The sequence below is a fragment of the Anastrepha ludens genome, chromosome 6, assembly GCF_028408465.1.
Source record: "Anastrepha ludens isolate Willacy chromosome 6, idAnaLude1.1, whole genome shotgun sequence".
Lineage (NCBI taxonomy): Eukaryota > Metazoa > Arthropoda > Insecta > Diptera > Tephritidae > Anastrepha > Anastrepha ludens.
In genome coordinates this window covers 57,750,881-57,778,399 of record NC_071502.1, presented here as the reverse complement: position 1 = coordinate 57,778,399, position 27,519 = coordinate 57,750,881, and the positions used below count along the sequence as shown (strand labels likewise).

Below are 27,519 nucleotides of genomic sequence, written 5' to 3'. Positions count from 1 at the left end.
GTCTAAGCAAATTTTTACCATGGAACAGTACACGCCACGCGAGCACTCCCAAATTGTTGAAATTTACATTCAACAAAAGAAGTCAATTGTGAAAACTCAACGTGCGTATAAAAAATTAAATAATGTGAAAAGTGCGCCTTCTAAGAACACCATTTAACGTTTGTACGAAAGGTTTTCGACTGGTGATGCTCTTTCTAATCCAAAGAGGCCAAATCAAAACCGACCAAGGCGTCGCCAAGGACATCCCAAAATCGCCGTTCTCAGCAGTTGGGTATTGCTCGGACCACTTTACAACGAATTATCCGCATTGATTTGCATTTATTCCCGTATAAGATTCAATTGACGCAAAGATTGTTGCCTGCGGACAAGCCTCGTCGATTGGAATGGGCTCAAAAAACACATGGGTCCTTCAAATATGGGCAACCCTGTAAAGTATGCTGAGTGTATCATTCCCTTTCTTCTGAAGAGAAAAATTCCTTGAACAGACACAAGAGAACAACTCCTATATTAGTGTATAAATAAGTTATAAGAGCTGCTATCCTTTCGGCGCCCTACCCAGTAGTCTTATGCTTTCTAAACTATGTGATGGTGGTAATCCGAAAGATTCCATGAAAAGATTTTCTAGCCCGGACAGATACCTTTTCATTGACGGATGCACTTTAAAGGTAAGCAGTTCAGTGAACAGGTTTTAGAACCTGTAACTCTTAATAGAAGGGTAACATAAGAGGAGAATATTGATGTACTGTTTTATGTTTTAATTACGCGTGGTTGTCCTAGTAAGCTTAACAAAATGGACAGATCGCGTGCCGAAATCTAATGGTCAACTGAGTCATTAACTTTATGCGGATCAGCTTTTCACAAAAGGCTAAAATGGCGGCCGTCATAATTATTAATAATTAATAAACTGAAGGATGCCATAACACTCCTTAACAAGCTTTTGATTGGGAGAGCATAGATGATCAACGACTATCTGAAGTTATAGTAAATATATCCACCGCTCTTTAAGATTTATGCTTGATCAGGCCGAGATTGCTTGCTCCTCAGCGATACCTATAGTATATTTCTTTGTAATTTATCGAGCCTTAAATGTTTAAATCGACAATTCGATGTCAAATAGGTTATGTAGATATGTAAACATCACAACTAACCTATCTAAAAAATTAAATTTCAAACATTAAAAGATACACAAAGGAAAATAAACTTAAATATTTACATACTTACGTATACATATACACGTGTAAAAGCACTCATATTTATTTATGTAAATATGTACTCTGAATAACAAATTCGCCTTCGACATAAACTTGAACTTGACCTCAGCAAAAGACACTCGCTTAGAGTCAGAGTGGGTAAATTATACTAATGAATATCTGAAGATGGCAGTGAACAGGTAAGGAATGCCTAAACATATATTTGTACGTAAGTATATGTGCATATGTATATATATTTACTACAAGAAATACAAATAAAAATCAATACTTTAATCACATACGAATTTATGGATCAACCATAAAAGACAGAAAATCGAAAGGTAGGCATAGCATAAGTGAGTTTTTGTTGTCTTAACCGGCTACGTAAAAATTTAAGTTCAAGTTGAAAATAAGTGACGGCGACAAGGAGGTGAGAATAGAAGGGTACCGAAATAAAAGTTGAATGGGTAGTTTTTAGTGTGAATGAAATAATACACAGGTGGTTTGATAAAATGTAAATTTTCATAATTTACAAACACATACATAAACAGATGGATATGTTGATGTGTTTGTATCAAAGTTGTAAAAAGAGTTGGAAGAGAGGGGCAAAGGCAATATTTCACATTAATAAAAGTGTAATATGAGAAGTTAAACAAAAGCAAAACAGGAAAAACAAAGATATACATACAAATATATATGCACATTAGGATGGTCCCAAAACAATTTTATTGATGCCACCCCAAAAATATTAGTCAGTAATGCTAAAACAATAGAACAATTAAACTTCAAAAACAAAAAATGAATGAAATAATTTTATAACAAAAAAAATATATATAAAATTCAAGTTTTATCAAACATTTTTTTTTAAATTAAAATAATGGTATAAAAAAAGATCCCCGGGTCCACGGTGGTCTAGAAATTTCAAAAAATCGATTTTTTGCTTTTTCGATATTTCGAAAGTTTAGCATCTTAAGAATATACTGTGAAATTTTCATGCGGAAATTCCCAATATTATAGCTTCTACTGCCCATTAACGAGGTAGAGAGCGGTCTGCGCGCTCCTGTACCTCAAACTTTAGACTCATTTATCTCGAAACGCCTTTTTTCGGCCTGGTGTTGTCAAAAAACAACTAACTGCAAGCGAATCGTCTGAAATTTTAATAAAGGGTTTTCCCATAACAGGTGTTACAGGTGAATGGATTCCACTATCGAGAGATGATTAGCGATTTTTTATGGCCGGAATTGACCTTGACAACGTTTTCTTTCAACAAGACGGCGCTATGTGCTACACAAGCAACGAAACCATTGATATTTTACGGGAAAAGTTTTCGGACCGTGTTATCTCTCGAAGAGGTGATCACAATTGGCCACCGAGGTAATTGGCCACGTGAAAGAGAAGGTCTACGCCAACAGCTCAGGGTCGATTCAAGACCTCAAAGATGGAATTCGTGAGGCCGTCGAGGACATAGGGCAGGCACTTTGCAATTCGGTTATGGAAAATTTCATGAAAAGGATATTGTCCTGTAAGCGTGGTCGTGGTGCTCATTTGCGTGATGCTATTTTCCACTATTAACGACATACCTTCCTCTTTATAATGAAATAAATATCCGATCATTTATATTAAAAAATTGCATTTTTCTTTGAATATCAAAAAAACACCACCTCTTTTTAACAAACCCTTATGTTGTTCGTTCAGAACATCGATGGCTATCGCCCGTACTAGACTTATATTATTATTTCTTATTTTTAACTGAAAAAAAACCGATTTTTAGAGTGTCAAATTCAAAACCGCGCCATTTCGAATTTTTTTTTTTATTCTAGTACGAGACATAGCTACAGTTATACTGATTTATAATTTTTTTGGTTTTCAGATAAGTAGAAGAGCCAAATTGGACAACAGGGTGCAGATAAAATTTTTAGGGAGGGTCAACTTCCGAGCCATTTTTCAAATTAAGAAAAAAAAATTTTTCTTCATTTATGTAAAAGGAGTTAAATAAAAAGCCTAAAGTATTTAAATATCGTTTTTCATTTTTTATTTAATAGGACTATGAATAAGTTCGTGCGGTTTTTTTCGAAATTTGAAACTTTATTGACGTAAAATGGTTACAAATTTAATATTCAAAATATTGTCCATCGCTTACTACTACTTTTTCCCATCTTTCTGGCAATTCACGGATTCCCTTTGTGAAAAATTCGGTCGGTTTTGCCGCAATCCACGAATCGATCCATTTTTTGACTTCATCGTAATTACGGAAGTGCTGGTCAGCCAGGCCATGTTGCATCGATCGGAAGAGATAGTAATCGGATGGCGCAAGGTCTGGACTATACGGCGGGTGGGGTAGGACATCCCATTTGAGCGTTTCTAAGTATGTTTTGACCTCTTGTGCAACATGTGGCCGAGCATTGTCATGTTGCAAAATAATTTTGTCGTGTCTATCGGCGTATTGCGGCCGTTTTTCTCGCAGTGCTCGGCTCAAACGCATCAATTGTCGTCGGTAGACATCCCCCGTAATCGTTTCATTCGGTTTCAGTAGCTCATAATACACAACACCCAGCTGGTCCCACCAGATACACAGCATAACCTTCAGGCCATGAATATTCTGCGCCGACGTCGATGTTGAAGCATGGCCAGGGTATCCATACGTTGCCCGACGTTTTGGATTGTCGTAATGGACCCACTTTTCATCGCCAGTCACAATTCGATGCAAAAAACCCTTTCTTTTGTGCCGTTGAAGCAGTTGTTCGCATGCCATAAAACGGCGTTCAACGTCTCTTGGCTTCAATTCATACGGCACCCAATGGCCTACCTTTCGGATCATTCCCATGGCTTTTAAACGTTTGGAAATGGTTGATTGATCAACTCCCAAAGTTTTTGCAACCTCTTCTTGCGTTTGAGCCGGATCTTGATCGAGCAATTCCTCCAATTCGGTATCCATGAACTTTGGCGGCGCACCCTCGCGTTCTTCGTCTTCCAAGCCAAAATCACCACTTTTAAAGCGTGCAAACCACTTCTGGCACGTTCGCTCAGATAGAGCATGCTCACCATAAACTTCCACCAAGATACGATGACTTTCGGCTGCTTTTTTCTTCATATTAAAATAATGAAGAAGAATTCCCCGCAAAAACACATTATTTGGCACGAAATTCGACATTTTCAAGTGTGGTAAAAATATTGTTGTTTACGCTTCAAATAAAAAACTTATACTGACGTTTGTGCCTTACGACAGTAGCTCTCCAATGAATGTTTGGAAATGTGGATCGATGGAATAATAATCAAGTTACGCCATCTGTTGTAAAACCGCACGAACTTATAAATAGACCTATTAAAAAAAAACAATTCCCTAAATTTTCGAGCTCTAGACCGCCGGGACCTCTTAAAAATATAAATATGAAAAAATATAAACAAATTCAGAAAAAACACCCTCACACAAAAAAAAAATAGCAAAAAAATAAAAAATAAAAATATACAAGTGGAAAAACTTAATAATAACAGTATAAAAAAAATTAAAGAAAAAATGCAGCAAACAAAAACTATACAGCACAAAAACTATGATAATAATAGCATAAACATATAAAAATAAAAGGGAAAATGTAAGACTGCAACACAAAAAAATAAGCTAACATTAAAAATAAATATTTAAAAACAATCAACATAATCGCAAAAAAGAATAGAAAAAACTAGCAAACGAATTTTATGAAAGTGAAGCACAAACTTCCATTTGTGGAAGAACATCAAGACACACACCACAAATAGGAGGAGGAGCTCGGCCAAACAAACACCCAATTATAAAGGGTGGTTAAATTTCAAGGACCGAAGTTGAATGTAAACCACACCTAAACGTCAACGACACCATTGGACTTCTTTCTTTGGGGTTATTTGAAAGAAAAGGTGTACGTCGATAAGCCAGCAACAATTCAAGAGCTAAAGGATGAGATAATTCGGCACATTAACGGCATAGAACCTCATTTACGCCTCAGCGTCATCGAAAATTTGGACCATCGGATAGAGGTGTGCCACCGAGGCCGATATTTTTTCCCATACGTAATTGAGGCATACCAATATTATCATAATATAATAAAAAGAAATGAGAATAATTTCCTAAAAACATTGTATTTTATTCAAAATCAACACCTTTATTATATTATATTTGCCAATTGCATATGTTTTGCAACTTGCTTATGCTTGCTTACCAAAAGCAAAAAACAAAAACAAGGTAGCGAAGAAATGTAAAGAAATTAAACACAAGTGAAAAATGTAAAGCCGTAAAGTTCCAAAAGCGCCGAAAAATAATACACAAAAAACCCAATATCAAAAATCATATCGAAATAATTATTTCAACTTTAGCTACAAGGAAATTATAAAAATTGATTTCGTTGCGAACACTGGCATAAGGCACGGCCTGCTTAATTTTATGCTGACCCCTACACTCTGTTACGCTGCTTCATTTGGTTAAAAATCCAGCAAAAGAGACAAGTTAACGTCCAAATGGGCGGCAAATGAGTGTCTGGCGCATAGTTTGATAGGTAGGCAGTTGAGGTTGATTGGAATTAAAAGGGAACGAATGAGAATGGAAGGGTGCTGCACTCGTTTGCGTGTGTACACTACGGATATTTACAAGCACGTAGGAATGACGATGAGTCACGTTTAAACGCCGTCGGCATGGAAATATACAAACACATATGCATATATGTGCACATGTATGTATGGATTGGCTCATTTCAGGCTATTTGAAAACACCAACATTTTTGCTCCAGCTTAAAGTTTATCAAAAAACTAAAGCATATAAATAAAAATATTATTTAACAACTTTAATTGAATTTTGGTGGTCTTAGCACACACACACACTTAAATATGCATATGTGTAATAATATTATTATATTTTGTTTAAAACTATGTTAATCTTTTTATTGTACTGAAATTGATACAGAACCTTTGATATTTAACAATTTTTCTTTTTGCGAATATTCAATAACATTTCCTTTCTCATTTCACAGGCATTCAATACTAAATGAATCCCAAAAGGAGTGACTGGCTTTGAACAACCGCCGTAAATTTTTATTCTATTTTCTCTACTCCAGTCCAAGTTCTTAACATGAAATACCCTAACTATTCCTAAGGAAGGAATATGAGTACTCGTATTTAATTTGGAACGAGAGGGGTGAATGAATTTAAGTTGTGCTTCTGGACTTGAGATGCATAACTCGTAGTACTCTGGCTGTGTGAAATGCATTTTTCGTACGGTCTGGGGCTTGTAAAGCGTCTAAAGCTTGTATTAGTTAATAGAGCTTCTCTCAAAAAGAGCTTCTTAGGTCCTATCACTATACGCCGTGTGTCCACATCACACCTTTCGCCACCATGTTTTTGATAACTGCTCCAGGCCACTTGTGAAAACAGGAAACCACAATTCTTTCTGTCACCACAATCTTTTCTTTGAGTCATAGAAAGGAAAAAGTTTGTGTAGTTATTTACCTAACTAAGAATTAGAAAGTGGTTACGCAGCCGTTTGGCGGAGTGTGTTTGTGCGTGATAGGTCCTCACTTCGATCCATCGTGCATATAATACGTCAAAAAGTTGTTTCTGAGGCGTCCACCTCTTGATAGGCCACGAAAAACCAAAGAGTGTGACTATTAGGTTTTCGCAAACAAGTTGAACTTCAACTGTATATCCTGCAGGAAGAGCTCTGTTAGCCAAGACTTAGATTTTACTTAATTTTCATAAAAACTTGGAGATTGTCACTCAGTACGTCATCACGAATGCACCCGCGGGACTATAAGCAGGTGGTTCAACTGACAATTCTCTCCCTTCGCGGGGAAATTACCTCACATGTCCCTTGTCTGGTCAGCTCATCCACCTCACAGTTTCCCGCAATGTCGCTATGACCAGGAATCCAGATGAGGCTGATGTCAAAGAATTTGGACGCAGTCAAAAGTGAGGTCAGGCATTCATTGACTAGTTCCGAATGCACCGTCATAGACCAGAGGGCCTTTATTGCCGCTTGGCTGTCAGAGTAAATATTTACTTTCTTGACTGTAAGTACATACGCATGTGAGCAGCCAATCAGCTGCCCCCATGATTGCGGCTACCTCTGCCTGGAACACCTCGCAAAAGACTCCTCCGCCAACCTTTCCTTCCAACTTCGATCCATCCGTGAACAAGTTCACCAGGCCCTATCCCTAAGTGTAGCCCTCCGTCCACTCTTCCCTTGACGGAGTATGAGTGGAGAAGGTTCCGGTTGGACTAAACGAGGGTATACACTAATCCGTTGACAGAGGGATGAACTCGAAGTTTCTGAGGATGCTTGAGTGCCCATACGTGAGGTTGAGCTTATAGCTCCAGCCCCTCAGTCTGATTGCGGTACGCGTAGAGGCAATTCTGCCTGCGAAGTCTACGGGTACCACATTTAACATTGCGTTGAGCGCCAGTGTAGGAGTCGTTCGAAGCGCCCCACTGATTCCAATGAGTACCGACTTCTGAACTCTCTCCAGCTTCTTCACCAATGTCGTCTTCTCGAGTGTGTTCCACCAGACTATGACTCTATATAACAAGATAAGCTTTACAATAGTATTATATAGCCAGAAAACAAGTCTAGGCGAAAGGCCCCATCTTTTGCCAATTGCGACCTTGCACCCATACAAGGGGATTGTTGCCTTCCTCACTCTTTCCTCAATATTGGGCTTCCATGTATGCTTGCTGTCAAGGATAATACCTAGATACTTTTCCTTGTCAAAAAGCATCAGAAGAGCGCCCCCTAGTGAGGGAAGTTGAGCACTGGGTATATTATATTTCCTCGTAAATAGGACGAGCTCCGTTTTAAGAGGATTCACCGACAGGCCGCAATCCGTTGCCCATCTATTCCCTTCAGGGAATATGAGTGTAAAAAGTTCCGCTCGGACCTAGCGTGGGTGAACAATAATCCAACAAATGCATTCTTTTCTTCATCGTACCTTGCTTTCGAAGCTTCTTGGGTATACAGTTTACCTCAATATCTTTATGACCTGATGAGTGTTCTAATAATTTCACTCATTTCCTGTAGAGGTCAACGACAGTCTAGCGCAAGCTTAGAAAAATCAAGCAAATTTCACTGGAAACTTCAGCCACTAAGCCGCTGCTGTTACCGACAAAATGGTAGCCTTGGTTCTGGGGTGGACACCGTGAGATGGGTTGCCATCAAACTTAGAGTCAGAAATGGTGTGGTGTAATTGTTCCTCTACTCTTCTCTGCTCGGTATTTTTATAATAAAATTCAAGAGATTAAAGCACAGTGATTTGTGTACTCGAGTGCCATAGGGCTTCACGACTCATGTGGAATGTTTCTGTACAGCATCTGAAAGCAGGATATTTAAATAGGATTGTATAGTTTCACGTAGTACGGGCCAGAAATTCATTTAGTACGGGCCAGAAGTAATGTCGTAACTTGAAAGTGTCATAATTTCAAGAAATAGTGTTTAATGTCATTGTACTCTGACTCTTATATTATATTACAGATAGACAAAAAATTTGTTTGAAAAAATTTGACCAATTTTCTTACTAGGAATTGTTGCCTAGAGGGTCTTTGTGGCTTCTTAGCTACCTTTTCATATATACAGTTATACGTTTTATATACATATCTATTTGTATGTGTGTAATTGTAATAATAAATTCTGAAGATTCTGTTCGAAAGGGTGGTTAAATTTTAAGGGCCGATGTTGAATATGAACTACACCTAAATGTCAAGTTTTTTCTGCATTTCATTTGACATTTTTCAATTTCAGATTAACTCAATTTGAACCATGGAAAGATACACAATCGAGCAACGCGTTAAAGTTATTCAGCCTTATTATAAAAACGGGCGTTCAAATCAAAATGCATACCGCACACTTGTTGGACTTCTTTCTTTGGGATTATTCGAAAGAAAAGGTGTACGTCGATAAGCCAGCAACAATTCAAGAGCTAAAGGATGAGATAATTCGTCATGTTAACAGCATAGAACCGCAATTATGCTACAGCGTCATCGAAAATTTGGACCATCGGATGGAGGTGTGCCGCCAAGGGCGCGGCGGCGATTTGGCCGATATTTTATTCCACACGTAATTGAACCATATTAATATTATCATAATAAAGAGAAATGACAATAATTTACTAAAAAAATTGTATTTTATTCAAAATCAACATGGGACCTTGAAACTTAACCACCCTTTATATGAGTATCAAAAAGTAGTGCAAACGGAGGTTTGACTATTCAGCTAGCGTTCCGCACTTCGATTTGTAATTTATCTTCATCTTCAAAGAGCATTTTTTTCTTGGCGAGTAATTTCTTTCTTTGGTACAAATAATGCGTGATGGCTAAGCGGAATGTGGTAAAGGCGCACATACACATACACTCGCACAGTGATTGTAAGTATATAAATATTATAGATATGCAAACTTTCCCCCAAAACAGATTTTCAGTAACAAAAGGAAAGCAGCAGCGGCGGTCGCTGCAAATCAAAAGCACAATTAAATCAAAAAATACATACTCAAATTAAATGTGTGTGTGGGTGTATTAAAAAGACGTACGTATTTATATACTATATATTACATATCTACGAGTGTATGTGCGTATATGTACGTATTATATTTTATGCAGCGCCGGCTATCAGATACACATTGTAGAAATACAAACAAGGTAACAAAAATTACTCTCGAGCTGCGGCTGATGACGAGCATCGAGCAGCAAGCAGCGTTGCCTTCATCCCACCCGCCGCCAATAACACAAAAACACAGAAACTTTAAATATGAGTAGCTGGAAGAGGCAATATACATACATACATATATATAATATGTATGTAAACACATCCATAACTGTATGAGCCAGTTTAGTGGCTAACAAAACTTACCGTGTCATCTCGCGTTAATCGAATGTTTGTTGCGAAGAAATTTATTTTAGCGGCGGCAAAACGTTCGGCAGCTACGCCACCGCTACACTCAGCTAGAAGGGTGCTAATTGAAATATCCATATTTAAGCCATTTAAAAGATGTCGCTGTATGTTTGAGAGTGTGTAGATAAAGAGTTGCGTGACGATAGCTGGGTTGAAGGTACGCCCGCGAGCGGTCGGTGTGCTGAGGAGTGCAGCTGAATTTGTTCAAAAGCAGAAAAAATACAGTGATTTTGTTTTTCTTTTCTGCTATCGCTTAGAGTTGAAGCGTTATTGCTGCTATTGCTCCTCTTGGTCGACGAACCACCAACCACCAACCAATTACCCCCCTGACTGCCGGATTTATTGTCAGAATTTTGGTGCTTTGGACTCTCAGCTTGACTGGTTGATGATTTTTGCTTTAGGCCGTTAAGCTGTTTAATGACGGCTGCTTGATTGTTGGCTGTTAATTGCGTTGGTGCTTCACACACTTACACAAACGCACATACACTGTATCACTAACACTAAGACACTGCACTACTAATAAACGCACACATTGCAATATGTACATACACTCACTCTTCACATACATACATATGTATGTATGCTTGTATGCACGTATGTATGTAAGCACTTGGAAGTGGTGGTAATTCTTTGTTACACTTGAGTTGGATATTTTTTTTTCTTGAGGCAGTGATTTAATACTGCCCCTGTTACTACTATGAATTTTGTTGTGCGCTATTTTGTTGTTAGTGTTGCTACTGCTAGAAAAATAGCTTTATTTTGAACTTTGCTGTTTTGTTGTTGCTATGTTATACGAGTATTATATGTAGTTGTTTAAGCGCCTATGCGCAACGCGTTCGCTCAAAAAAATTCACACACACTCACACAACGACGTCGATTTATTACGTTCTTTCATCATAACGCCGGAAATTCTTATTTTTTTGTTTGTTTTTTTTTTTCAAAGAATTGTAATAATTTTTAATTAATAATTTTTTTTTTCATTTTGCACCACTATTTTTTCACACAAATGCTTTATTGGCAATGTTTATAGGTTAGTTTTTGAATGGTTTCTAATTAATATTTTGTGCTCAAATTTCAAACATTTGCAAAACACTGTAAGAACACTTCTGCATAGATAATTTCCACCGCTTTTTAAAATTTCAAATACAAAATCAATATTATTATTCCCATGCCGTTGCACGAAGTTCTCGCATCTTTCTCATCAAAATTTCAATTGTCGCAAATATTCAAAATTCACTACCGCCTTTTTATTTCAACACTGCGCGCACCAAATCCGTGATCCAAAACTTAATGTCAATTCATTAATCTGCGCACGCCAACTGAATTCATCGGCAGTCACACGGAGCGCAAATTATAGCCGCAGTCAGCAGCACTGAAATGAGCGTCGACGCGCTAGAAGAGAGAGAGAGCGAGAAAAAGAGAGTACATCAGTAAACGTGAAAACATTGCGTAGAGATTATTATAAATTATTTATTATCAAACAAAGGCTAAAAAAAAACAAAACAAGTGACAGCTGGCCGCGTAGAAAGGCAAATATCAGAAAAAAATATAAATATTAATAATTAGCGCCAACAACAAAGAAATATGTATCTTTGTTATAAAAATATTACTACAAAAACAAAATTGCATGCAATATCTGTGCGCGAAGGCAAATGAACTGGCTGATTGGCCGCAATGCGCTCGGCCTGGCTAAGTGAAAAAATGTCGGTATCTACTTAATAGGATTTTTGTTGTTGCTATATTGTCGATGTGATCTTTAAATATGAATAATCTTGAAGTAATAAGTATATTGCTTTATTTCTTTCCGTTTTTTGATACTCAAAGCAATTCAATATAGAAATTTTCTTTGCTTTTTAACCAGAATTACATTTTCGATTGACTTCTGCTAACGTAGTTTTAAAGATCCATGAGCTGACGCCCGTCACTTTGATTACGTTTAAAATTAAATACTTAATGTGTTTAACACTCATAAAACACTTTAAAACATTAAATTTTTGAAAGGGAAAGACATAAAATTTCTACCTTTAGTTGACTGTCTTTTTTTAACTGAATCTGTACATTCCTTATATTGCAAGGCATTTTCAAACGTTTTGGATTACAAAATGAATGGCAATGCCATTAAAGTAATAATTTTTTGTTAACATGATCTCAATTACAATTAGCGTGCCACCCATGCTAATACTTATTTGTTGGCACTACTAGGTTGTTCAATAAGATTTGGGGCTCGATGAGAAGGGCTAGGGCGTTGCTACTAACCTAAATTTTATTTTTTTGTTGTGTTGGTACATCCTTCACTGAAAGAAAGGATGTCGCCTATAGAGCCACGCTGCGATCGGGCGTATCGGAGCCATGTGGGATCGCTACAGAGAGCTAAAAAAGGAAGAGAGACGTATTATCCGAAAGAAAAAACGAGAGTGAGTGCGAAGAGCTTGAGATGCTGGCCAACAGGAACAACGCCCGAAAATTCTACCAGAAAATTCGGTGGCTTACAGAAGGTTTTAAGACCGGAGCATTTTCCTGTAAGAACAAAGACGGCGAACTGGTAACTGACGTACAGAGCAATCTTAAATTATGGAGGAAACACTTCTCGAACCTGTTAAATAGTGACAGCTGCGCATGTCACAGAGAATGTGAAGATCCCGATGCCCCAATCGACGACGACGGAATTGTCGTTCCGCTACTCGACCATGACGAGGTGAGAATAGCGATAACGCGGCTAAAGAACAACAAAGCCGCGGGCGCTGACGGACTGCCGGCTGAGCTATTCAAACATGGCGGCGATAAGCGCGTAAGGTGCATGCATCAGCTTCTATGCAAAATATGGTCGGATGAAAGCATGCTGCCGATTGGAATTTAAGTGTGCTCTGCCCAATCCATAAGAAGGACGATCCTGCAGGATGATCTGTGCCAATTACCTCGGGATTAGTCTTTTAAATATCGCCTATAAGGTTCTAGCGAGCGTATTGTGTGAAACCAACCAACTGATTGGACCTTATCAGTATGACTTTAGACCTGGAAATTCCACTATCGGCCAAATATTCACAATACGCCAAATCTTGGAAAATACCCACGAAGGGGAATCGACACACACCATCTTTTCGTCGATTTCAAAGCTGCATTCGACAGTACAAAAAGGAGTTATCTGTATGCCGCGATGTCTGGATTTGGTATCCCCACAAAACTAATATGGCAGACAGGGTGTGTCACTGTCGTGTGACTTCTTTAACCGTTTGAGTGCGATTCGTCGATATAGCGACGATAACTAATTACTCCAAATTTGCGGCGCGTCGCTATAGCGACGATTGCATCACTGTGCATTATCAAAAATGTATGTCATATAAAAGTATAAATTAGTTGAGACCGTTAAAAACAATTTTTATTTTTCGTTCAATATCGATATTTTGAAAATAATTCCTGACCATGTCTAGTAGTGAAGAATTTACTGACGTGGAAGATACGATACCGGATTCCGACAATGAAATGGACTATGATAGTGATTCGAGTTTAAGTGAAATTAGAGTGTTTACTACCCGGAGGATGCGCATTTTTAGTGATAGTTCCGACGAAGACGAGAATAACATGGGGGATGACCTTGAAAATAACATATTTACTACTATATCCTCTATATCTTCGCAATTTTCGTATGTATTAAAGAAAATCGCTTAGCACTCAAACGGTTAACCTGATGTTGGAGAGCATCGTACGAGCCGCAGAACTTAATCGCTCAGGCACGTCACTGTTGGCAGTTATAATTTCGAGGTTGTAAAAGACTTTGTATATTTAGGAACCAGCATTAATGCCGATAACAATGTCAGCCTAGAAATCCAATGTCGAATCTCTCTTCCCAACAAGTGCTACTTTGGACTATGTAGTCAAATGAGTAGTAAAGTCCTCCGTAACGTATGGCGCAGAAGCGTGGACGATGACAACATCCGATGAAGCGACGCTTGGAGTGTTTGAGAGAAAGATTCTGCGTAAGATTTTTGAACCTTTACACTTTGGCGACGACGTTAAACTTGGCCAAAATCGCGAAAGCAGTTGTCGCGCCAATCAAGAAGAAGAAGAATTAATCTACTTTTGTAATCAATTCCTTAACTTTATAAAAAATACTGAGTTGAAATGTACTGAGCTGAACAAACTACAAAAAATATGTTTGAAACATGTTTTTCTAAAAAATTGCCTTGATATCCATGCTGTGATACCTATGTCTATTTTTTAATAAATAACTTTTCTTTTTTAACTAAAAACAGGTGGATACTCTCAGCTAATAAAGCGTTTTTCAGTAAGAGCGCTTCAACTTTTTTTTTGAATAAAACATAAACGGTTTGACTTTTTAACTAATTTTTTTTTTATTATCGAGTTTGAACATATACATTTAAGTATGAAATTCGATTTCTTTTGCATGACCACCACGTGCACGTTTTACGAAGTCCAGTCGTTGAACCCAATTTTCGACCACTCTTTTGCATAAATCGCCCGAAATTCCAGCAATTTCGCGTTCAATATTGGCTCTGAGCTCACAAATCGTCGCCGGAGTGTTACTGTAGACCAATGATTTCAAATAACCCCAAAGAAAATAGTCTAGAGGCGTCAAATCACACGAGCGCGGCGGCCATTCGACCGGTCCATTTCTGGAAATAATGCGCTCATCGAACTTACTCTTCAACAAATCAATTGTAGCGTGTGCTGTATGGCTTGTGGCCCCGTCCTGTTGAAACCACATGTCGTCTAAGTCCATACCATTCAATTGCGGCAAAAATAAACATTTATCATGTCGCGGTATCGATTTCCATTCACAGTAACGTGGCGATCGTTCTCGTCAACGAAAAAATATGGACCAATTACGCCGCCGGCATGTAAACCGCACCAAACAGTGATTTTTTCGGGATGCAACGGTGCCTCATGAATCACGTGTGGATTGCTTTCTGCCCAGTAACGCATATTTTGCTTGTTGACAAAGCCATTGAGCCAAAAGTGAGCTTCATCACTGAAGATGATTTTTTGGAAAATTTATAAATTTTCATAAAAAATTTGCACGATTATTTTCATAAAAAATTTGCACGATTTGCAATCGTTGCTCAAGTGTGTAGCGTTCCATGATGAAATGTATACTAATGAAGTTTACGAATGACAAGCGAAAAATAAACAATATTGCGTCGTTCGCCCTCCCTATCGGAAAAAAGTTGAAGCGCACCTATTGAAAAACGCTATATAAGAGTTGCACACAACCATCCCCCACTCATGGCTTTCCAAGGTAGGAAAAATGGTAAAATCTGAGCAGTTAGCTTTTGAGTGAAGCTTTTTCGAACAAATTTTCTACGTTCGCTTCTGCTTTCAGTGTTGACCTTTCCCTCCATCAAAAATTATTATTATTTTTTAATTCAACGCGATTTTCCATGCACCTCAAACTATTATTAGTATGATAATTAATTTAAAAAAGTAAATACATTACAAATATTATATAAATTTTAATTTCTAGCACCAGCAGCTAAGGCCTTCAGCTAGCCCTTGTTTGTCTTATAGTTAACAGAGCAAATAGTTATTACTATTTCATAAAAAATATTGCTTCTTTTTAAAATTTTGGAAAAACTTGTTAAGTTTGTTTCTTTGACTGTATAATAAATCTCGCGGATTGGAGACCCCTATCGAATTTGCCGTGGCTCGAGCTATTGCACATTGACTTATGAGGTGGTTGACTGACACGTTTTTATTATTGCACAGTACGCACGGACTTTTGCCCGTTTATTAGAATAAGCGTTTGTATGTTAGTCTAGTGTGATCAATTCGGAATCAGGTAAAGGCGACAGCTTCTCGACGGTTAAAATGTTTGTAAAAATTTGTGTTATTATTCCAAATGTGTATGCTGATGTTGGCTACTATCGAGTTGGCAGCTCTTTCGATGTCTTTATTGTTGTAGAATAATGCAGTAATGAGAGGCGCTTTGGTGGCAAACTTAGCTAATTCAACCGCTTTTTCATTACTACAAATGCCAAAATGAGCTCAATTCAAACCTTCACTTTCTTCTTCTCCTTCTTCTTCTTCCTTAGCATGAAAGACCTGGATCGACCACTGCTTCCATAACTATCTTCCTCCAGATTTCTTAATCCGCTAACAAACGCCACCAGTTTTGCACGTTCGTCTCTTTGAGATCGTCGAGAACTGCATCTACCCATTTTTTTTTTTTTGGTCTGACTATTTCCTGCTGGATACCTTCAGTTAGCTACGTATACATCGAGTGATATATCAAAGATTCAAAAGGATATTACACTCAAAAAAAGGTTGTTTGACCATTTTTTGTTTGGTGAAGCCAGTTGTGTGCTATACAATTCCAAAATAGGGATAAAATTGGAGAGAATTCAATACGTTCTGCGGTACCTTTACGGTTAAGCGAAAAGTCGAAATAGGAGACTGGCAAAAAAGTATGATTTTTATGGTCCCAATATAGGACCGAAAGCAGTATCATTTCTCAAGTACTGAAAACCAGAAAAAACTTTTCCAATCATTTGTATAAGACTAGTCTAAGAAGAAGTTTGATGAATGAGTGTCAAACTTTTGAACCGAATTGGATGTCTGTGATTCCTTGCTGAATCTTTAACATATGAAATTGACCTAATTTTGAAAAGTATTGAGACTGGCGATGGAAAATTGGTCGGATACGAAAACAATAACCGAGAAATATGGTATAGTGGCTGAATCGCAGCGAACCAATCCGAACGATCGACAAGCCTGGTTAAACGGGATTGGGGATTGAATGCAATTGGAAGGGATTCATCCACATGAACTGCTCCCGTCGGGCTAAACACTCAATTCGAACCTCCGAACTAACCAGATTCAAGCAAACGATCAACCAAACGCGGATAAAATTGTGGAACAGAAAAGGTGTTGTATTTCAGCAATCCAACACCGGACCTCACACATGCGCCGGAAACGTCGAGAGCTTGAATGGAAAGTTCTAACGCATCTGTCGTACAATCCAGACCTAGGATCAAGCGGTTATCACATTTACAAGTATTTAGAAAACTTTCTTGATTTTAATTGGTTTTGTCTTTTGGCAGGATGCCGCAGAGTGGTCAGAAGCAGGGCAATGATTCCCAGCTTCGAGTAATTATTTTGGTTTCGTAAATATAAGCATATATCTACGTATCACTTAGAAGTGATCCCCTTATACAAAGTTTTGTAAAATTTTACTAATAGTCCAACTTTTAAAATTTCAGTCATCTGCTGCTTTAGGTGTGAATCGATTTTATTGATATTTTTTTATTTTCAATTTAATAAATAGATTTAGTCTCTGTTCATATTTGTGTCTTTTAAACAATTCTATCCTCACTGTTTTTGTTAAAAACATTTCACTTTTATTCAACCGATTCTTTTTTCTTCTGTTTCTTCTAAAACTTTAATTTATCGCACTCTGTTCTCCGAGCAATTGTTGTTATAAATATACATACATACATATACATACATTCGAAATAAAAATTTAGCGCTTCACATCAACAAAATTGTGAATGTGAGGGTTTGAATTTTTTCACCAATTTTAAGCAGATGTTTAGCTGCGATTCTCGGAAAATAAAAAAGCAAGCAAAACCTCAAAGCCAAATAAACGCAAATATTTGCTCTAATCAACGCGAATATTCTACATATCCCTCCCTCACAGCACAGCGAGATTACAATTTAAAAGTATGACACACCTGCATATATACTTGTATAGGGTGTTTTCTTCAGATCTATAGAACTGTTGTTAATGATATCTGTCGAAACAGGTGCCTAGGTAAACACTTCACGTTTTAGGATGCACACGAGCTGCTGGTCCGAATTGTAGGAAGTTACACCGAATTTCTCATTCAATATAAGGCTTCAAAGCTGTCATTACACAGATGTATGCACATGTAGCAGTTGGAGAAGAGTTAGGACACATGCGTCATGACCCCGGTTACGTCAGCAGCTGATTCCTTCAGAAACCGGTTAACGGTCTGATCTCTAAAAACCTTCTCACCATGCACTCGGGCCCCGGGATGATAGATAGCCAGGTTTGGCCTTCAGCTATGATGAAAAACGAAATTGAGCAAGTAAATTCGGATGTTATGTCATGTCACGGACACTCGGTAGCAGAAATCTACCCGCTCATTTCATATGTATTCATAAACTCGTCCAATCAGTCGATGTTGAGCTGGCAATGAAGTAAGATGAACAAACACTGGGTTGATTTTTTAGTATGTGACTGACACAACCGGTATGTGACTAAAAACACCCGGTGTCATGACCTCCGTTATGTCAGTCCATCAGCTGATTCTTTCAAATTCGCTGAGAGTCGGTTAACGGTCTGATATTAGCCACACCTTCTAAATTTGTTTCACCATGAGGTTTGCCTATCAGCTATTTGCGCGATAGTAGACTCAACCACTGTTGCAGAACGTCTACTATGGATGAACGGTGTAAGCGCCAAATTTGGCAATACGCAGTTGAAAAAGACATGTATTGCCTAGATTTCACCGCCCATTTGAATCTCTACAAATCCTGAAGTAGAGTCCATCAAATTCTGACCGTAAATAAAATGAATGAATCTCGAGAGTCTAGGCCAGAATTTTAGAAACGTCAAATAATCGCACATTTGGCATTTGCTGAAAAACTTGAATTTTGGACTGGGGAGCTTCAATCGCATTTTTTTCTGTACAGTATGTCTTATATCGACCGCAAACAGATGCCTCGAAGTGATAACTAGAGCTTGGAAAAGAGGAAAAATATCAGCCTGATGAATGTCAGGAGTATGCAGTGGTGGCCCATTGATATTTGTTGAGTTCTTGGTTTGATATCTTTCACAGTGATAGTCTTGTGAAATAGCACCTTACTGTGGAGTGAAATCCATTAATTTGTTTCCACAAATCTAACCTTTTTCGACGAATACTGCAAATAACGCCCAGATAATGCTTCTTTATTTGCGTTTTTTTTTTATTTTGACTATCTTTGAAATCTCAAGTTACCAAATAATCAATTTCCGGTACTTTTTTGAGAGAATGTATGTTCCCAAATAAAACATTCCGATAAAAGAAATAACGCGCAATTTCTAAAGTGCCATCAGAAATTAGCATTCGACTTTTTAACTCTGACGCCACTACCGTGTCATTAAAACAATAAATATTTACATTGAAGAAAAACAAATTTTTTGTAATTATAAACCGTTTTAAAGAAAATTTGAATATTCTTCTCGTTCTCTCCATTGCCTGCCAATTTTTCATAGCGAGTGTTCGAATTTTCGCATTTCGCACCCCTTTATTACACGACAAAGTTAGGCGGTTTTTCGAAACGGAATTAATTCATAAATATTATATGATAACAAGATTTGTTGAATAAACCATTTGGCATTTAACGACTGCATATGCTTTGCTCTCTAAACTCATGCACACTTCCTAAACTCGTAGATACACTACTTTGTTGCTGCTATTTTTATAAGAGAGTTAAAAGCGCGCTATGACACAATAGGTTTGGTATTAACGCGAAATCGTTGCGATTCGCGATTAAAGATTAGTAACTGAAATAATTTACATTACCCATATGCACATAAATACATTCAAGCACACATACACACATACATTCATACGTACATCAGCTTTTCTTTTGATGGTTTTGTTCTTATTTGATTGCGATGATTTCATTTGGGGCGTTTCGTTCGAATCTTCCGAATTTAGCAGACAACTGACGATGGATAATTGATGAGTATTTGCCACTGATTTTGGTTATTCTTCCAGCGACAAAAAAATATTCAAATCAGAAATTAATTCGAAGGAAATAGCTTAATAATCGAAACGAGCAGGAATATGCAGCTAATTAAATGAAAACTCCAGGCCTTTGAAGTGTAGAAAATTATTCAACCCCTTATTTTTTGTATTTTGCACTCAGAACTCACTGAAATGAGAGGCCTTATTAAGCAATGTGAAAATACTTTGATCCTCATACTACTACATAAGTACACACATATACATATGTATCCAAAATACACTCCAATGTCAGTGGTGACAAATGGTAAATACTGGAAAAGGAGGCGTTGCACCTCTCATGTAAACTGAAATTTCCAAATCGATTTTCTCCGTAACCAGAAAAGCTAAGGTAATGAATTTCGATACACACAAATTTCCAACACCTCTGTTATAGTGAAAAGTGGTGGGTATTGGAAAAGGGGGCGTGGCATCTCTCATACAAACTTAAATCTCATATTGTGCGTATCAAATAAACGAATCAAAGGAAATTTCAAAGTCTTAAAATAATTTGTATGTATCGCTGTCAGGGTTTGAAGAAAAATCGACATTATATTAATTAAAATTGGGGGAAAATCACATTACAGTGAAAATTTTTAATGGTTGATTTTTCGACCACGGGCGATGCTAATTATTAGAAAACGCCACTTATTGACTAGTTTGACTATTTACTTATTTATTTCTTAATTTCTAAAATTCAGAATTTATTTATTTCTTAATTGCTCAGAAAAGAAAATAAATGCTCGTTTGTCCTCGTTCACCACCAGACCCATTCGCTTCGCCTTTTTATCCAGTTTTGAAAAGGCAGAACTAAAAGCGAAGTTATTAAGACCAATGATGTCAATATCATCGGCATAGGCAAACAATTGTACGCTCTTACAAAAAATTATGCCTTAGCGATTAAGTTCTGCGGCTCGTACGATCCTCTCAAACATCAGGTTAAAGAAGTCACTCGACAGCGAGTCACCCTGTCTAAAACCTCGTTTCAGATCAAACGGCTCGGAGAGGTCCTTCCCAATTCTGATTGCGCTGCAAGTATTGAGTATCCCTGGCGTTGAAGTCGGCAAGCGCGATTTTTATGTCGTGGCGGCGGCAGCGCTCATAGGAACGTTCCAGACGCTCATAGAAGGAGACTTTGGTCGCATCGTCCTTCTCTTCCGTCATGGCGTGGGCGCAAATAAGGAAGATGTTGAAAAATCGTGCGTTTATTCGGATTATTGCGAGACCCTCGTTCGCCGGAGTAAACGACAATACTTGGCGACGAAGTCCCTCTCCCACAACAAGCCCAACACCGAATTTGCGCTCCTTTACATGGCAGCTTTGGTAGATCCTTCGCATCTCTTGAATGGCACTGATGTCAGCCTTTACTCTCACTAGGACATCAACCATTAAGGGACCGGACATTCCAGATGCATGCCCTCAAATCATAGCCTCGGTATTACATCCATATTTTCAAAACTATTTTTCTCGTCACAGTCAGCGTTCGGATGAAAGGCTTCGCGAACTCTCCTTCAAGAACTATGAAGAAGTAGAAACTGCAACTACAGGGTAGCCAATATTCAACGGACCCATCTGGCAACCCTGTATCTTTTGACAGAGGCGTCAGAACGCTTAATGACAAACCGCGTTGGAAGTGTCAGTCCAAGCAGATTTTTACCATGGAACAGTACACGCCACGCGAGCGCTCTTAAATTGTTGAAATTTACATTCAACAAAAGAAGTCAATTGTGAATACTCAACGTGCGTATAAAAAATTAAATAATGTGAAAAGTGCGCCTTCTAAGAACACCATTTAACGTTTGTACGAAAGGTTTTCGACTAAGAAAGGAAAGGATTTCTAATCCAAAGAGGCCAAATCAAAACCGACCAAGGCGTCGCCAAGGACATCCCAAAATCGCCGTTCTCAGCAGTTGGGCATTGCTCGGACCACTTTACAACGAATTATCCACATTGATTTGCATTTATTCCCGTAAAAGATTCAGTTGACGCAAAGATTGTTGCCTGCGGACAAGCCTCACCGATTGGAATGGGCCTAAAAAACACATGGGTCCGTCGAATATGGGCAACCCGGTATTTATCTTATACTACGCACAAGCAGATTGAACTAGAACTATCACATTTTCTGGCTATCCTGAATCAGGTGGCGAATCTTGACTTCAGATGCCGGATAAAATACATTCGGTACTCTGAGTGGTTCAACAAGAAAATGTGTAAGTATTGTGGGCTTTTATTTTTAGACTGTGTATTACCTTCCTAAGCTCTGTCTTTAGGCATTCTCCAAATAGCTATAAATTCGAGTGCATACGTCACTAGATGCGTCACATTGCAGTCTAGAAATCATATGAAAACTAACTGTTGCCAACATGTGTATTTTGGATTAAATAGACATTAAAACTCACAGCAGTCTTTCATTGCAGAAAATACTCAATATACTATTCGCTCATCATGTCAATTATTTTATGTAAGTAGCGCAAAAACATGGCTTGGATATAACATACATATAAGCGGCCTTAAATACAATGCAATCCCATTTAGTACGAGTTCCAAACTAACGAAAAAGTTATGCTGATCTCAACTGTGCTATTTGGTATTAGTTCCGAATTATCAAAACAGGTATGCAGCGGTGCACCAATGACACTTCTAAACAGATCACTGTGTAAATTTCCCCAGATACTTATAAAGAGATGAGAAGGTACACTCTTGGAGTTCTCACAGTACACTCGCCGGGTGCTACTGGATATTATTGCAGAGTTCGTAAAACGTCGTCCTAATTTCCTTGAATATTTTGGCATCTAAGGCTAGGCTGTTGATGCTTACGTTCCCTCTCTTACTTTGGCTTATTTCACTGTATTCACAGTTTAATTAGTTCTGCTTTTGCTGTTTTTTTTTGTTTTATTTATGCTTTTATTTTGGAGCAGAACTTAATTTCTCGTTTTGTCTATTGCTTTTTTTTAATTTTTGTTTTTGTTTTTGTTGCTTTGCTTTTGGTCATTTTTAATTGAATGCGGATTTGACATGTATGCTCGTACACATATTCTTTACCAACAACGAGACTTTATAAGCATCAACGGCGACTACAACAACAGCGACTTTGGGGGAAACAGTACTAACAGCAACAAAATCGACGAGTCATTCTCATATATTATATACTATATGTATGTACATATGTACACACATAGCTACAATTGAGCACAGCAGAGCCGAGCTCAAGTCGAAAGAAAAATGTCTATTTGTTGTTTTTGTATTTTTTAAATTTTATTTTCTTTGCACGAACTTTCGTGCTCTGACTTTGGCCACCCGAATGTAATAAAAGCAACAATAACAAAAACAACAACACATATGCAGCAAATAAGTACAAACAGCCGTTGTTGATGTTATTGTTGTTGTTGTTGTTATTATAGTTCTTGTTGTCATCGAGTTGCACATCCGCAGTGAGTACTTTACTTTTATGCAGCAACTAAATGGGTAAGAAATCCATGTGTAAGTTTGCAGAATTTCGAATAAGAGAATTCGTAAGTTAGTATGTAGTAAGTGTGCATATATATGGACATGCACATATACATACAAACATATGTACTCTGGTATGTTGTATGTTGGTAGCACTTTACTCCTCCAACAGCACTTAAAACCAACAATAAGGGTCCTCTTGAAAGCGTCCCTGCCACCTACTCATTCTTCGCCGCTGTCACTTTGCGCTTCAGCAATTTTCGCCTGCCTCAACAAACACTCACACACAAACGAACACATGCATATAAATGCATATATTTATACAGAGTACAGCCAGTTCATGTAAAAACATTTTTTCTTGCTGTTTTACATACAAATCGTTGCAATGTCCCACAAACACACGCATATAAACATTTGTATATGCACGTACATACATACATACATACATACATACATACGTATATTAACACTTGCATTCGGTCTGTGTAACATTGCTTTTGCTGCAGCACTAAGTTGTATATTCTTTATTCGTTTATTTGTACAATTCCTGCTATTACCGTTGTTGTATTTGTATTCTTGCATTTTTCTTGGTATTCCATATTACTTGGCAGCGTCAATAAATCTGATTGCAAACACAATTCTTCACATTTACTATGTACATACATACATACATACCCTCGCCTTGTCCACCGTTGCACCTCGTTCAGCACTTCAGCCGCCCAGACCCAGCTCAGTCTATAGCTGCCCACCTCTCTTTCTCTCCCACTCAATTCACTCTCTCGGCATAACTCAATGACCGTACGGTGGCACTCATACTTGAGTACAGTAAAATATTTATACAATATTTTTTTTTTCTTCGTTGCATTCAATTCCAAATGCATTACACACTAAGTGGAATTGGAATTGGAAGAACCCAGGCAGCAAGCCGAGGCATTAGGGGTAGTGTGCGCCGAATACGAGTCACTGGCGTCATTGCCAGCAAGTAATGCACCCTTCTACCCACGTCACCCGGTCGTTCCACACCTCTACGACACTTCACGGGAGCTGTGCAGCTACTTTTAAATGAAACGTAAAAAAAAGTTTTCTAAACGTTAAGGTTTTTCCACAAATAAAAATGTTCTAAATGCCTTTGGCTATTAGCGAGTGAAAACTTTGTAAGGTGGCAAAGAGAAGGGCATACATACATATGTATAAACATACTTCATTTGCCACGGGCTCTGCAACTTTATGACAACGTTTTCAATGAATCTCAGTTAGCCATTAATAGCTTGAATGGTGATTTCGTTGAAGGCAAACAAAGAATTAAATGTAATAAATGACACAAAATATAGAAATTGAATGGTAAACTCTTCTTTAGAGAGTATTTTCCGTTCAATATTTATACGAGGATCACGCTTATATTTTTTTGAATTAACGCAAACACGTTGCCTTAGATATTTGGCTGAGCTGTAAAGGTGTAAGCCGCAGTGAAGAGCTGATGGAATTAATATCCTCGAAAATAAGGATTTAGAATTTAATGAACTACACTGCAAAATGAATTTGAATATAACAGAAAGATGTGTTAGACAATTCGAAGCACTTAAAATTGCCATAATCAAAGGTGTCAAAATCCACAAAAAAACGAATTTCTTATACGAGTATGCAGAAATGACCATAAGCTCCTTTTTGCTGCGTAAAAAAATCAAGGCGTCATCTATCATATTATGATGTCCATGACCATGATTGTTTATTTTAACTTAGGGTGGGATATTAAATGAAACATTTATAGCCGTTTTTCTCGAAATTTTGGGTTTTTGAATTTTTGAATTAAATTGCAGATTTTTCATCATGACACTCTTGCAGTGAGTGAGCGTTTGCAGTTATTGTTTTGACGGATCAACGAGGCAAAGACGTACAAACAAAAGTTGTAGGATTGTGAAGGGAAGTCGCGCGATTATTGGTTTTTTATTGCTTCCTAACGGCAAATGAATTGGTCTGCCAGACAAAGTTATTTGGTTAAACTTTAACTACGCAAGCCATGCTACTTTGTACGTACATATGTATACCATTGAAAACTGAATTTGTAAAAGAAATCACAAAATAATTATAAAAAAGGTTAGTACAACTGGAATGGAACTTTAGTGAGGATCGAAAATCATTGTAAGCATTGGTTTATGAAGTACTAACTATTACAGCAAATTATTAAAAAAAAATTGTAAATTTGTAATTAACCCTCTAGTGCATAGAAAAGATTTTTTATAATAAAATTATGTTTTGTACTAATTAGAGGCCATAAAACATAAATATAATATTATTTTTATTTGTACGACCCGAATTCGCTCTGTGGCCCTGGAAATTAGCACCCCGCCTCTGGACGGTCTTATGCAGGCAGCTTAAAAACAATTACTAAAAATACAATACCACTTAAACAAGTAAACAGAAAACGTTTATTTATAAAAATTTAAGTAATATATAAAATAGTATACAAATTGTTAAGTTTGGTTCAAAGTCTAAGAAGAACGAATATATGTACATATACATTTACTTAGAAATAACTTCCCACCATATCTTCAAAAATGTCCTTTATTCAGCATGAAATTCCTTAAAACATGATTTTTTGACAGACATGCAAAGTGGTATGTTGCATTTTTCGCAATAAACTTGAGTCTCCGATTTACATGGCTTGTTACGACATTGACGTTTACTACTTTTATCGCAGAAATTTGGACAATGATTGAGACAATCATACCTTATATTGGGTGGTGGTAGGTACAGTAACTTGCTTCCCTTTGGTACTTCTTCGGCTTGTTTTTCTGCAGTAGTGGGGCGACCAAATTTTTTCGTTTCCGATATGAGAGTTTCGGCGATTTCTTCCCGAAATCGTGGAAGCTCGACACGCTGACGTTTTTCACGATTGATACGATGGTATAAAACGTAAGCATTCACTATTGCCAAGTCGATAACATGGTGAAATATACGAGATGGCCATTTACGAGTCTTCATGCGAATTTTGTAGTGACCAATTAGACTGTCCATCAAGTCCACTCCGCCCATGTGCCGGTTGTGTTCTTTGACAATGTTTGGACAGCTTACATATTCATACTGTTTTCTATTGCGGTTATAGCGACGGGACAATGTGTTTCGGTCGCTCGGATTATTCGAGTTAAATGGCTGCACACCTGCATACGTTGACGCTAAACAAACTGGTTTGCTGTCCTTCCAAACAACAGTAGAAATATCTACTCCAAATGGGGTGGCAACGAAATCCTCCAGCTGTTCATCGGCAGATAGTTTACAGTTTTTCACACGGTTGGCTCGAAAAGTTCCAAGCGAATAAATTCCACGGGAAAGAGAAAGATCAGATACAGAAATGTTGTTTGCTGTTTCTTGTAGAAAGGAATCATTTTGATTGGGGACCACAAAATCTGAGTCATTCACGTCGTTGTCACTATCGAAATCATCGCCTTCAATTTCCTTATCACTGTTTTCGCAAAAGTCCATAAAGTCGTTGAACTCCTCATCTGACATCTTCGACAAGTCGTATTTGCGTTTGCGTCCCCACCGCGACATGTTTCTAGTGATAAAAAATATAAATCAGCATAATATGTGAACTTGAAGTTCAAAATAACTGAACATTTTTTTTGAACGCACTGCATACGGCCTCCTGTAGACGGTTGCAGCGTGAAGCACACAGTGGCACAATGTACATAAAAAAAAAACTTGGAGATCACTTTATCTCACTCTACACTTCTCAATCTACTTACCAAATATTTTTTTAACTCAATATTCCAATAGGGCACTTCTTAGGAAGTCTCACAAAAACACCTTCTCAAAAAAATACTTTTTTCGGTTATTTGATCACTTCTTTTAATTCCATTTGCAAAATTTTTGTAATATGAGCACATGCAGCTTTTACGATCAAGGGTAAACTGAAGAATATGAATCGTGTAAGCTGCATGACAAACAAAAAAGCACTTTGTGTTTTTAGTTTATTTTTTTTTTGCTTTTAAGTGTTGCCCGCCTGTAGGCGGTTATATGCACTAGAGGGTTAAAACATGTAGTTTTAACCACAATTTCTTGAAAAATAGTATAAAGAAACAGCCGAAATAAATTTTCCAGATTACACCTGTCAGTCATCTCGAATAATGGCAACAGTTAGAGTTCCTGTTGGTTGTTATAAAGGAAAAGGCCGCCGAAGGCCGTAATAAGATTTATAAAAGAGATCGTAGTGATGATTGCAGAGAAGAAAGCGGATGGTAGA

General features: G+C 37.6%; 2 protein-coding genes across 10 annotated transcripts in view; both read right to left on the bottom strand.

The window, feature by feature from the left end:
• The window catches only part of LOC128866418 (uncharacterized), a 168,290-nt gene that overhangs the window by 100,457 nt on the left and 40,314 nt on the right, over positions 1–27,519 (bottom strand). For all 9 annotated transcript variants that reach the window (XM_054107134.1, XM_054107133.1, XM_054107132.1 and 6 more), the window contains exon 2: positions 10,045–11,478. The gene's annotated coding sequence lies outside the window, so the exon portion shown is untranslated. The remainder of the gene's footprint in view (positions 1–10,044; positions 11,479–27,519) is intronic.
• LOC128867079 (piggyBac transposable element-derived protein 3-like) lies at positions 25,842–26,828 on the bottom strand. Its single transcript, XM_054108176.1, has one exon. It carries the CDS (start codon positions 26,826–26,828, stop codon positions 25,842–25,844), a length of 987 nt encoding a protein of 328 aa, XP_053964151.1.